This window comes from Dromiciops gliroides, chromosome 6 (genome assembly GCF_019393635.1).
Source record: "Dromiciops gliroides isolate mDroGli1 chromosome 6, mDroGli1.pri, whole genome shotgun sequence".
Classification (NCBI taxonomy): domain Eukaryota; kingdom Metazoa; phylum Chordata; class Mammalia; order Microbiotheria; family Microbiotheriidae; genus Dromiciops; species Dromiciops gliroides.
The window spans coordinates 248,862,083-248,875,656 of NC_057866.1; the positions used below are offsets into that span (position 1 = coordinate 248,862,083).

Genomic DNA, 13,574 nt, shown 5'->3' on the forward strand with positions numbered 1-13,574 from the left:
CATGTAAGTTTAATATTACTATTGGCTGGTTGTCTACCATTCCTTTCAGCATAATGTGGTTTTCTTATATTTTTCTTTTTATATTGCAGAAGTTTGTTTTGGCTGAGTCTGATAGCATAATTTCAACTCCAGCTTTTCTTTATTTGATCCATAGAAAATTTTGTTCCAGCCTTTCATTTTTATTCTGTGTATGTCTTTGATTCTTAGATGTATTTCTTATAAGCAACAGATTATGGAAACTTGTTTTCTTTTCCAATCTGCTATGCTTTTTTCTTTTATTGTGTTGTCAAATACCTTCATTTTGAAAGTTATGAGAGTTATGCTTATATTTTCTTCCCCTTCTCTCTAATCAATTTCCCCCCCGAATTAGAATTTTTCTCTTTTTCCTTGGCATAGAGTATTTTGTCTCCTGAGTTATTTTAGCTTAATCTACCGTAAGGCAACACTAATTCCCAAGGGCTTTCTTCCCTTCACCTTGTAGCTCCATTTGTTACCTCTTTCCCTAGTTTTAAGTTTTGATTTTAAGTTTCTCTTTCTTTCTTTTACCTCAATGCCATTTCCCCCTGTTTTTCTCCCCTCTCGGTTAATTGATCAAATAGAATCCTCCCTTTCCTTCCTTCCAGCTGGTTTTCTTAATTCAAAAAACCTAATTTTCAGCTCCTTTTTCTAAAAAAGGATTTCTTTCCATTACTCTCTTCAAAAATACTAAGTCCCTGTAATTATACCTATTTGGTCCCCATCTCCATTTATAGAATATCTTCTTCTCTCCATAATGACATTATTTAATGGGAACCCCTTCAACTAAACCAACCTTTTCACTTTCCTTGTTTCAATCCCTCCTTTTGCTTCATAACTTGTTCTCCTCTAACTATTCTCTCCCTGAGAGAATACAGGGGTTATTTTTCCTTCATTGTTAAATTTCAATTTGATTATTCTATCTTTTTTTGTACCTCTATTTTTTTGCACCTTCCCATTCTGTAATTTAGTACCACAAAACAAACAAAAACATCGATTCCTTTGCAAGCAAGGTATTGTGAGATTAAGTCCATGATTTTTCAGGCCTTTTTCAGCATCATCACTTATATTTAACCTTCTCTTTCACCCTTGCATCCCTGTGTATTTTTAGAAAAAACCTTTTAGTGGTCTCTGTTGTTATTGTTGTTAACCCTATTGCTATCTTTTTCTCCTTGGTTTTCTTTTTTTCATTTTTGGGAGGATAATTTATTTTGTTATCTTTGCCTTCTTTGTTTACATTCTACATTTGTTTACCCTTTTTGTATTTCTTTTGACTGGGGATCTTTGCAAAGCAAACAGTTTGTATAGGTCTGTTGTTCTTTGTATGAATGCTTCAAATGCTTCTTATTTATTTATTCATTTGCAAATATGTATAGTTATACAAAACAAATTTCTGCTTTAGCCATGTTCCTCCTTACCTCCTCCCCTCCCCCCCCAAAAAGAAAAATAAGAAACAAGAAAGAGGAAAAAATATGCTTCAATTTGCACTGAGTCCATTATTTCTGTATCTGGAGGTGGGTAATAGGTTTCATCATGAATCCTTTGGAATTGTGGTAGGTCCTTGTGTTGATCAGACTAACTAAGTCTTTGAATGCTGATTATCTTTATAATATTGCTGTTAGTGTGTAAATTGTTCTCCTGATTCTGTTTATTTCACTTTGCATCAGTTCATATAGTTCTTCCAGGTTTTCCTGTAACTATCCACTTCATCATTTCTAAAAAAACAAGAGTATTCCATCCTATTAATATACCACAACTTGTTCAGCCAGTCCCCAATTAATGTGCATCTCTTCAGTTTCCAATTCATTTGCCACCAAAAAAAGAGCTGCTATAAATGTTTTTGTAGAGATGAGTCTTTTTCCTTTCTTTTATCTCTTTGTGGCATAGATTTAGTAACTGTATTGCTGGTCAAAGCGTATGCACAGTTTAATAGCTTTTTGGGCATAGTTCCAAATTGCACAGCTAGTAAGTGTCTGAGGCTGGATTTGAATTCAGGTCCTCCTGACTCCAGGCCTGTTGCTTTATGTACCATGCCACCTAGCTGCCTTGACACATTTCAATAGTAGTCTTCCTCTTGCATGAGTCACTAAGAGGAACATTGCTACTTTATAGGAAACACTAAGGAATGATTAGAAGATATAGAGTAAATTAAGGATAAAAAGTGGAAGGATCAGTGGGAAATTGTGATAGGTTTTATAACGAAATAGGATAGGTAGAGGCATTATCAATTACTCTTTTTTTCAGCCTTCCTATAATTCAAAATCACGTTGCTGGGTGAAATGTGGGGAGAGAGAAGAGGAGCAGAAATACCTATACTAGGTCAATAATTCACTGCTTTACCTCGAAAAAGTGCCCTCTTCGTAAAGCCAAGGGAAGTTATTCGTTATGTGATAACTGTTGAAACTGAAAAAAGAAGGAAGATAAATTGGAGAAATTTTGTACATTGGAGAGAATTTTGTTTGAAGAACTCTGGAGCATCTTGACAAGGATTCTTATCTTGACCAACTTGATTTTTATTCTTATCTTATCTTAATCAACTTGAGTGCTTGATCAAGTGGGGAATAAGTAGTTTTATATAGCACCTACAATGTATCAGGCAGGCACTATGCTAAGCACTTTACAAATATTATCTCATTTGAACCTCATAACATCCCTGGGAAGTAAGTACTGTTATTATCCCCATTTTATAGCTGAGGAAACTGAAACAAACAGAGATTAGGTGACTTGCCCAAGGTCAGATAGCTATTAGTGTCTGAGGTCAGATTTGAACTCACATCTTCCTGATTCCAGTCCCAGTTTTCTATGCCTTGTGCCACCTAGCTGCCCCAAGTTTTTCAATTGTTCTCCACCTCTAATATTTAGATCCATAAGGGCTTTTGGAGATCACTTAGTTGAATCCCACCATCTTCCAGATGAGGAAACTGAGGCAAAGAGAGGTTAAATAACTTAACCAAAGGGACCATTACTAAGCAGCAGAGCCATGATGCAAATATAGGTCCTCAGGATCCAAAATCCAGTGTTCTTCTTACTACACCACACTCCTCTCAAGTTTCCTCATCTATAAAGTAACATCTGATCTTCTTGATTTCAAGGTAGTTTTGAGACTTAAATGACATAATATTTGTGAAAGGATTTTTAAAGCTAAAAATTAATCATTTTAGAAATGAAAAGTAATTATAAAAATTAATTATAAAAATTGCACAAATGAAAGTTGCTACATGTTACAAGTAGGAATCCTAGTTATATAATATTCATATTCCCTGTAGAATTTAACATAACTGGAACTTCATTGACCAATGGGCAGAACCAGGGACATGTGGGCCTTCCCTACTTCTTCCCTTCCCCCTGACCATTTTTTAACCTCTTGTTCAGGGATTGAACATCAAGCCCCTATTGCCATTGCTGCTGTAAAGGGTACAGTGATCTTGACAATCTCCTGCATTGTGGCTCTACTCAAAATACATGAGACTCTGAGTCATAGGTTGCCTAAGTTGAAGCTACATTTCACTTTCCCTCCTACCCATCAGACCACATCACTACTACCCCTTTGGTTTCTCTATCCAATTCTTTTCTCTTATTTCCCACTCTTGTATTATTAACAAACTACTCTTTATATTAACCTGTTTCCTTCCCCTGGAACTTATTTTGTACATATTTTGTATCTAATTTTCTGTGTATGTTATTTCCACCCAAATAGAGGTGGCCTTGAGGCCAGGGGATGTTTCATTTTTGTCTGTGCCAGGCTCATAGTCGGGCTTATTAAATGCTTGAAGGATCAATATTCACTAAGCAATGCAATATACAAAATAAGTCTTTGCTTTCATTTATCTGAGGATTTTCCCAATGTTTTATTTAAAATAAAATCACAACAAAATATACACTGATTAAAAAAACCCCAAATGTACAGTATCATAAAGGTAATGCTTCACTGATATATGCATAAAACAATTTCTTCTGCTTTATATATTCTTTTCAAAACAGAAAAATAAACACTAATGTCCTTTTTCAGATAACAAATGGAAATCAAAACTACAAACTTTCATTTAGCTGGCTGTCACCACTTAACTACAGCTAGAGACCAAACCCAAATTCACATACAAACGTATTACCCAGAAAGCTTAGAAATAAGCATTAGCTATTCTCCTCTACTCTCCCCTAGCCATACTGCAATACTTTAACTTTTCTGTCCTTTCTAAAAGCACAGTTAAGATTCCATCCCCTGCCCATTAATGGGTCTCAAAAGATGCGCTATCAGCTTCATGAGAATAAAGCTTCAGATGTTTAGTATTTTCCACACTCTCAGGGACTTCTTGGCTGGGAAATTCTTGGCTGGGGAATTCTTGGCTGGGGAATTCTTGGCTGGGAAATTCTTGGCTGATTTGGTCGGCTCGCTGTTTGTGAAATTCTTGGCTGTCTCTGTCACCTTCTCGATTGTGAAATTCTTTACTGACTTGGTCATTTTCCTGACTGCCATGTGAGTCACCTTGCTGTTGGCTGTCATAGTTACTTTGTTCAAGTTGATAGCTTTTCAATTGCTCATGACTGTGCGTTTCCACACTGTATTCCACTGGGTGGCTGGCTTCATTACTGTCCTTGCCATTGCTGGCCCAAGCTGAAACCTTAAGAAGGTTTTGTGAGAGAGGGACCACCTTGGGTGTCTTTTCAGACTCATAGCTTTCCACTTGGGATGTAAGATCCTCTTCTGTAACATCATGTACCTGTGTCAAAACAGCAAGGAAAGAAGATTTCAAGGAATTATCTTTTTCAGTGAGCTTTTGTACCTCCTTTCCCATTTGGCCGAATCTACTTTTTAAGGACTTCTTTTCTTCAGTGAATTTTTGTGCCTCGGAAAGATTTCAAAGTACATTTGCGTATGAGTCAATCAATCAATAGTCTAGCATGTGTCAAAACCCATCACCTAGGACAGACTGACAAAAATAAAATAGTTGCCCCTCTTCTGACTCTCTGGACTATCTCTACCACACCATAGCAGCCTCTCAGTGCTGGAAATTCACCCTACCCTGGGACTTCTCATTCTGGTAGTACATACACAGTACTCCTACAGCCCCTTCCTTTGATTAACTGCTTCCTTCCAGAACCTCTATTTTAAGGAATGCACCCAGGCCAGCAATCTCTTCATACCTCTCCAGGCTTCACTCCTGACTCTGGGAACTTTCTCTAGCATGTCCCTATGTGGGTACCTTCCTCTCCCCGCCATCTTCTTCAGCTCCCTTTTACATGTTCTTTTCCCCCATTATAATGGAAGCTTTTTGAGGGCAGGATTTGGTTCTCTTTCTTCTTCCTTCCTTTCTTCCTTCCTTTCTTCCTTCCTTCCTTCCTTTCTTTCTTCCTTCCTTTCTTTCTTCCTTCCTTTCTTTCTTTCTTTCTTTCTTTCTTTCTTTCTTTCTTTCTTTCTTTCTTTCTTTCTTTCTTTCTTTCTTTCTTTCTTTCTTTCTTTCTTTCTTTCTTCCTTCCTTCCTTCCTTCCTTCCTTCCTTCCTTCCTTCCTTCCTTCCTTCCTTCCTTCCTTCCTTCCTTCCTTCCTTTCTTTCTTTCTTGAGGCAACTGGGGTTAAGTGACTTGCCCAGGGTCATACATGATTTTCTTTCTACTTGTATTTCTAGCTCTTAGCTTAGTCCCCAGCACACAGTAAGTGCATAATAAATGCTTGCTGCCTTGACTCGTCCTCAAGGACATCACAGTTCACCAGAGGAGACAACAGGCACACATATAAATATACAACCAAAATACAAAATTATGTTCAGGGGGAGGGATGTACTGCAGTCTTTGGGGAATAAAAAAAATTTCATATAGAAAGTGGCACTGAGCTTCACGGGAAACTAGGAATTCTGAGGAGAGAATTCAAGAGGGAATGAATTTCTACCACAAGAGACTATATGAAGGAAACCGTACAGTGACACAGACATGGCCAAAGAAATGCTGTATGTGAAGGACAGAAGTGGGTCCAGTTTGACTTGATCATTGAATGTGTGAGGAGAAAGTAGTGTAAATTATTAAAAAAACCAAACCCACCTTTCTGCATAGCTCAACTTGGATGTTAATTTTAGCTAAAATACATGTTTGCAGAGACATTCTATTTTTAAAATGCAGACTTTTAAAAAAATTAAACTTTATTTGGGGGTGATATAGTTACCATACTCTAGAGATTTATCTCGCAAGAAAGTCTAGATGGAATAAGGGATTTGGGGGTCATGATTTTTAAGTAAAAAGTGCTAGGCTAGGGGCAGCTAGGTGGCGCAGTGGATAAAGCACAAGTCCTGGATTCAGGAGGACCTGAGTTCAAATCCGACCTCAGATACTTGACACTTACTAGCTGTGTGACCCTGGGCAAGTCACTTAATCCTGATTGCCACCCCCCAAACGACTCTTTCTTTATCTGTAAGATGGGGACAATAAAAAGTGCTAGGCTAGAGAAGCAAAATTATAGAAAATTCTGTGGATTTTCCAAAAGCACCAAATAAACCCATTTAAATAATAGTTTTCATATTGGGCATTACCTTCATTCATTTCTTACTTCTTAAAAAGGAGGCTTTTTCAAAACCATCTAAAATTGTTGTCAAGAGAATTTACCTGTTCTTCTGATGATCTGTAGGGTGCCCCCAATTTTGACCTCACTCCATAGGCCACACTATCTCCTCTTCCACTATTATCACCTCTTGTTGGTCCATCAGGTAGGAAACTTGGTGTCACTGGGGTATCAGTAGGAAAATCAGTGACCACCTCATCAGACTCATCTGAATCATCAGAATCAACGCTTTTATGTCCGTCATTGTCATCGTCGTCGTCATCATCAATATCATCTGGGCTTTCATTGGAGTTTCTTGGAAGTGTCTAAAAATCAAAAGTTTTTTTTTTTTAATTTAAAGATCTACATAAATGTTAGCTATTAAACTGGATCCAAAAATTCACCTCATAACATATCCTCTTTCCAAAATGCCCTACATTTTGTAAATTTTATAAATAAATTATTTTTGGCATACTACTACTCATTAGTTTGGATAATTGAAATTTGACTGAATGCATGTGTAGATACATTCCAGGTCCTAACCATCCCCTGAATCAACCAGTTAATATCCCCAAACAAGAAAATGTGTAGTTATACATTTATATAACTTCTGTTCTCATTCCAATGGCTTATTTAGCTTCCTCAACAGGAACTCTCAGTACATCAAAATGGTGATATAAAAAAAGTTAATGTCATTATGATCAATGAATAAACAGAACCACAATTGTGTCATTGGACTCAAACATTGTTTGGACATGCCAACCGCCCTAATGAAGGCAGCAGGTATTTTATAAACAATCAAATTGGAAATAAAAATATCAATACAGACAAAATATTAATTTGATTATTGTTCAAAGGCATTAATTTGTCACTTGATGAACATGAGAGTGTGCATATTTCTAGTATTTCAAACAAGGTTTTTAAGCCTGATATTAACAAATGTTTAGATAGGTGACATATTCATTCCTTACTGATGGACCTTTTTGGAATTATTTGATCTGTTTTTACTGGTCATGTTTGACATGCACCTTTGAATCAAACTGTCTAAACACTGAGCTTTTATGCCAATTCTGACATAAATTCCTTATTATCATCTCTTGTAATAACACAAATAGCTCCAACTTATATAGCACTTTCACCAAGTTTTACCAAGTACTTAACAAATTGGTCTAGGGGGAATTTTCTAATTCATTATCAAAAGTGTAATATCCTGGAGGCAGCTAGGTGGTACAGTGGATAAAGCACTGGCTTTGGATTCAGGAGGACTCGAGTTCAAATCCAACCTCAGACACTTGACACTAGCTGTATGACCCTGGGCAAGTTACTTAACCCTCATTGCCCCGCCCCCCCCCAAAGTATAGTATCTAGCCTGGTCTTATTAGGAGAAAGAAGTTTTATAACTTTTTTTCAATATTCTTTGAATTCCCTGTGTTGGGAAATGTCTTGATGATGATAACTAACCTCTTGGAAGTCTTCTCTACTTTCTTCAGAGGACACTGAATTCTAAAAAGGAAGAAGGCCAAAATGAGTATTTCTATTAAAATAAAATTGATGATATAAAATAATATTAACATAAACACAGAGAATTATATTTAATAATGTAATTAATATTGAATTATATATAATTAATATAAATTAGTATGATATATGACATCATAGAAAATCTATTTCTGACTGGCATTCTAATGAAAATCTTTGTTCGTCAACATGAAAATAACACTTCTTGTATAATATAACACAGCAGGGCATCTATTTAATTTATATATACACAATACAGTGTTGTTGTTGTTGTTGTTTTAAATTAGACCTGTGATTTAATTGGTATGGAGGATTACAAGTAAGGAAACTCCCTCTACAAATGAACACTGCTCAATATTCTGTACCTTATTGCCTTTGTAACGATTGGAATAACACCACCTGCTGGAGACTTACTGTAGAAGAGTTCTGCCCATGAAGCGAAGGTCTTTGAGGGCAAGACCAGGAGTCTTTTCTTTGGCGTCAGGAAGTGACGCGGGCTAGTGGGAGGAGGAAGGAAGAGACTGGCGCTCAGTCTCGCTCTCTTTCCTCTGGACTCTGGTGGAGAGCGGAGCTAGAAATGTGCTCTCCCTTTAATAGATAGGGATCTAGGCCTTTCTCTCTCTCTTTACCAAATTCTTATTCTCCTTAATAAATGCTTAAAAGTCTAACTCTTGCTAAAGCTTATAATTTATTGGCGACCACTCATTAGATATTTTAGACAGACTAGCTAGAATTTTAGCCCTTAACACCTTGAAGAGGTATCCAAAGTATAAGCAGGAATAAAACTACTGGTTTAATATACTCAAACGTTTTGCAGAGTGGTACCTTCCCCTCTGAGTTTATTTTGTATCTACTCTTTATCTACCATATATATATATATATATATATATATAGAGAGAGAGAGAGAGAGAGTTATATGTATATAGCTATTTATATACATACTTTGTCCCCTGTTAAAATATAAGCTCATTGAGGGCAGGGACTGGTTTTGCTCTTTCTTTGTATCCCCTGAACTTAGCACAGTGTCTGACACATAGATAGGACTAAATAAATACCTGTAGACTGATTAGTTGGAATGATAAGTAGATATGTGTGTATGTTTATTTATGTCTACACAGAGATAAACACTTGAATTATGTGCTTAATCATAAAAAGTTTGAAAATACCTGTGTGGCTAATAATGTTTGCTTCTGGGAAGGGTCAGCATTCAGCCAAGTTGCCACAAAGTTTGGATGTTTGCTATAAATCTGTAAAAATAAAAATGCCCATCTCTCATTATTAAAAGGGAAGCATATGTACTTCCAAGTGATGTTATACAAATCAGGGAACTTAAAAAATATGAAATACATGAGAATCAAGACAGAATTATCTAAGAAACCTGTTATATCTTCCCTTCAGGAATTTTTTTTTTGTAATAGTCTCTTCTTTGCTAAATATTCCAATTCACTGACGCTCCTAAATTCAACTAAAGGCAGAGCTAACCTTGAATAACTGTGTTCTTCATTTATGCCCTCTCCACAGAGAGCTGGGCAACTCTCCAGGTTACTGGATATGTCAGCGAAATTACATTTTCTCTGTGCTCAACATTTACAGGAAAATTATTTATTTATTTTTTAGTGAGGCAATTGGGGTTAAGTGACTTGCCCAGGGTCACACAGCTAGTAAGTGTTAAGTGTCTGAGGCCGGATTTGAACTCAGGTCCTCCTGACTCCAGGGCCGGTGCTCTATCCACTGAGCCACCTACCTAGCTGCCCTCCAGAAAAATTGTAATGATGATGATAGGCACGATTTTGGTGGTGATGAAAGAAGGAAGAACTTTGAGTTTGTTCATTCACAGCCTGAATATCATTCCCAACACCCAGGTACTAGTTACTGCTTTGAATTTGTATTAATCTCTGACTTCTTGTTCCAATCAGGAGACCTTGTTAGAATACCCCTTGTTTTATGTTTTCTGGAAAGGATTACCTTCTCTGGCTAGAAGAGAGCGATTATCTTCTCTAAAAACACTCACTTTCCTATATCATTATGATGACAAGACATACTCATGAATCAATTAGGAAAAAGGAACACACCAAAAATTCTGTTGATTCCTTTCATTAAGCAACAATTGCAGTGATCCCAAATAACTCAGTTTAGGCTCCTACTCTATGAGGAATTTTACTCTGTGTTTTGATAGCTTTAGTTGCCAGGGACAGTGCCTGTTTGCTGTTGGGCACAGTTTTCTTCAGGAGATCAGGTGCCATTAGGGGCCTATCAAACCAATAGTAGAATGTATATGATGTTGGTCTGATGCCTATTTTATTTGGAAAATGTGATTTGAAGTCAGCTGATAAGCCCAATTGACAGGCTATAAATATGCTCTCCATAGCCAATGGACTCAGTAGCAAACGTCTAAGGAGAAACTGTCTATGCTTTTGTCCATATATCAAATCTTATAGACTCATGTCAGAAATGTATTTTAAACTCTTCTTTCTATTAGGGAGGTCAAACAATAGATTGAACCACTTATAAAACAATATCTTGGCTCACAAAGGGGCAAGTCACAAGCTTAAACAGAAAGGATTCTTAACTCACTGTGGTCCAGAGAACTATTTGCTTTTTTGGTTTTTATTTTTTAATTTATTTTTTATTTTTTTAGTGAGGCAATTGGGGTTAAGTGACTTTCCCAGGGTCACACAGCTAGTAAGTATTAAGTGTCTGAGGCCGGATTTGAACTCAGGTATTCCTGACTCCAGGGCTGGTGCTCTATCCACTGCGCCACCTAGCTGCCCGAACTATTTGCTTTTAAAAAAAGGCTTAGTTTGGTTTTAACTTCACAAAGGAAAAAAACTGTGTATTCTTAAGCACACTGTAATGTGTTATATTTTATCCTTATTCTATATCCAACAATGCTGATGCAGTTAGGCCTAAAGCAGGCACTCAGTAAAGGCTCATGAATTAATAAGCCCAAACCAATAGGAAAAAGTTTGTCACCATTTTGGGAGCAGGTATAATTGCAACAAATATTTTGCACAGTGAATTTTGTAAAAGTTGGCTAAAGTGAAGTTAATAAAAAGATTTTTCAAAGAAACTCACTCACCTGCTTTTCTTCAGAACTACCAGAATTGGTCTGTTGTTTCACCTTTGAAGAAGGAAAAATGAAAAGAGATTACTGTGCAAATTTATTTCAAACACGGGCAGAATTAAAGTCATTAAAGTGGAACATTTACTTACAGGCAATGCAGAAACAATTCCAAGTAAGCAGAAGCAAATCACTGCAGTCTTCATTGTGGAAGTTTCCCCAGTCTTTCCAGTGATACCTGGTAATACCAATTTAACCACAGTGATTCTATGTCCTGAAACCTTTTCCTTTCCATTCACATTTTTAAAAAATTTACTCTTTTGAGCTGAAATCTGAAAAGAAGTCCTAAAACCCCACACCACCCCTTTTCTTTTCTCCATTCCTGACTACCAAAAGGGAATGAAAAAACAGAATCATCCAGTGCTGAAAAAGCATGGGTGTATTTTTAATCATTCTAATTCTCTACTCTAGACTCCCTCTTAGCTGAAGTCACTAGGTAATCAATTTAAGTTTAACATGAATAGGATCCAAATGCCAACTATATATGTATGTGGTACTTATCTTTCTGCAAATATAAAAAAAGCCAGGCACAAAATTGAATTTATAATCTTTTCAGCTTGCTTTTAAAACTAACATAATAAAAAAAACCCTATTCGGATTAGTCTAGTTTTAAAATATGATGAGCTTTTGTAGGGGAAAAAGAACCCATAAATTTAGAAGGGTTTCATCTAATCACCCAAGTGGAAATTTTAAGAAGCAAAGTGCTAAAGCAAACAAAAGCCAAAAAAAATCCAATTACCTGAAGTGGAGTTTGGGCCAGCAGACGGTAGTTAGCAAGAAGATTGTTCAGGACTTCTTCAAGTCCAGAAGCTCCTTCCTCTCCTCTTCAGACTGTTCACTTGTTGTGACCTCCTAGAATTTAAATGCTGTCCCAGTTGTTCTCAGCCAATCACTGAGAGGTGGAGAAAAATGTCATGAGGTTTTGTTCCACTGTCCAGCCCACCTTCTCCCACACTTTCCTTCTGGTTTTGTGGTTTATAAAGCAAATACAAACTACCCTATAGTTAAAACATTACTTACATACTCTGTAATTTCCTAGCAGCTTCCTCTGAGGGTTTAACACATCATTATATACGAGACAAGGGTAGGTGTACGTAAAATAAACAATATAAAAGCAAAGAAGACTAGTTTCTGGAAATGTTTCATTTACAATTCAGGTGCTGGGAGAACATGGTTTTTCATGATAATAAGCCAACAACAAATGATAAATAAGATGGATGAATTTTTGTTTCTTTCAGAGTAAGTGAAAGCTTGAAATCGGATAGGGGAAAGTGGGTTAGATGGGGGTCAGGGGATCTGATTCCAACTACTGGCTCTTCTACTTACTATCTATATCACCTCCAGCCTTAATCTCTTCTGGCCCAAGTTTAGGTAGGAAAAAAATCTCTGGGCTTGGATTTAGAAGATTTGAGGTTGAATCTTGGTTCTGCTACTTGGTAGCAGCAGCAAATCATTAAACTTGATCAGAGCCTCAGTTTCCTAATAAAATGAAGAGTGATACTATCCATGATCACATTCTACCTTACACAGCTGAGGCTTTGTAAATCAGAAAGCACCACAGCTCTTCTTATAGACAATGTCTTAGAACAGTGAAACTGGGCAGACATGCCAAGAGTTCACAAATGTCTATTCTGTAGTGCTATAGGGCCATCCTGTCCTCTAAGATAAGCACTAATTGGACAATAAAACACAACACAGGGGCAGCTAGGTGGCGCAGTGGATAGAGCACCGGCCCTGGATTCAGGAGTACCTGAGTTCAAATCCGGCCTCAGACACTTAACACTTACTAGCTGTGTGACCCTGGGCAAGTCACTTAACCCCAATTGCCTCACTAAAAAAACCCAACCCCCCCCCCAAACACAAGTATATGTATGTATATATTGCAAATATATGCATAGGTGTGTGTGCATGTGTGCATGTTTATGGTTGTATATATTTCTATATAGATACACATATACACATACATATCCATATCCATATACCTATACCTATACCTATACACTATATTCATACACACACTCTATTCTTGAACCTAACAATTTCGAGAGAGATAAAACTTTTGTTTTCTTCTTGAAACAATGTATTTGTCAGGACATACTTGGTAATATCAGTGGGGAATCATTTCTTATCATAAAAAATTGAAGCCTACTCTAGATGTTGCTAAGATAAAGATCTACATTTCTTTAAGATTTTCTTTGGGGGAAATTGTGACATGATCTTTTGGCGCTGTTCATCTGTAGAATGAGTCTCATATTTAGGGTTCATACATCTTGAACACCAGGACTATCACATATACAAAAAAAATGGAGGCAGGTTCTGAATTATGGTTAGGAATTAAATCATAGTGTCATAACTTGAGGGAACCTCTGAGGCACCTAATCCAACCTACCCATTT

General features: G+C 36.8%; 1 protein-coding gene across 1 annotated transcript; it reads right to left on the reverse strand.

Moving 5' to 3' along the window:
* Nucleotides 1-3,852: 3,852 nt before the first annotated feature.
* SPP1 (secreted phosphoprotein 1) lies at nucleotides 3,853-12,012 on the reverse strand. Its single transcript, XM_043971782.1, has 7 exons — nucleotides 11,919-12,012; nucleotides 11,272-11,357; nucleotides 11,138-11,179; nucleotides 9,225-9,305; nucleotides 8,002-8,043; nucleotides 6,606-6,866; nucleotides 3,853-4,733 (listed from the first exon to the last, which is right to left on the reverse strand). The coding sequence occupies exons 2-7, from the start codon at nucleotides 11,323-11,325 to the stop codon at nucleotides 4,242-4,244; spliced, it is 972 nt and encodes a 323-aa protein (XP_043827717.1). The 5' UTR covers nucleotides 11,326-11,357; nucleotides 11,919-12,012; the 3' UTR covers nucleotides 3,853-4,241.
* Nucleotides 12,013-13,574: the final 1,562 nt, after the last annotated feature.

Coding starts and splice junctions, on each gene's coding strand:
- SPP1 (XM_043971782.1), bottom strand. CDS start 11,325: ATGAAGACTGCAGTGATTTGCTTCTGCTTACTTGGAATTGTTTCTGCA. Junction 8,044..9,224: donor AAACATTATTAGCCACACAG/GTATTTTCAAAC, acceptor CTTCCTTTTTAG/AATTCAGTGTCCTCTGAAGA. Junction 4,734..6,605: donor ACAGATCATCAGAAGAACAG/GTAAATTCTCTT, acceptor GTTTTGACACAG/GTACATGATGTTACAGAAGA.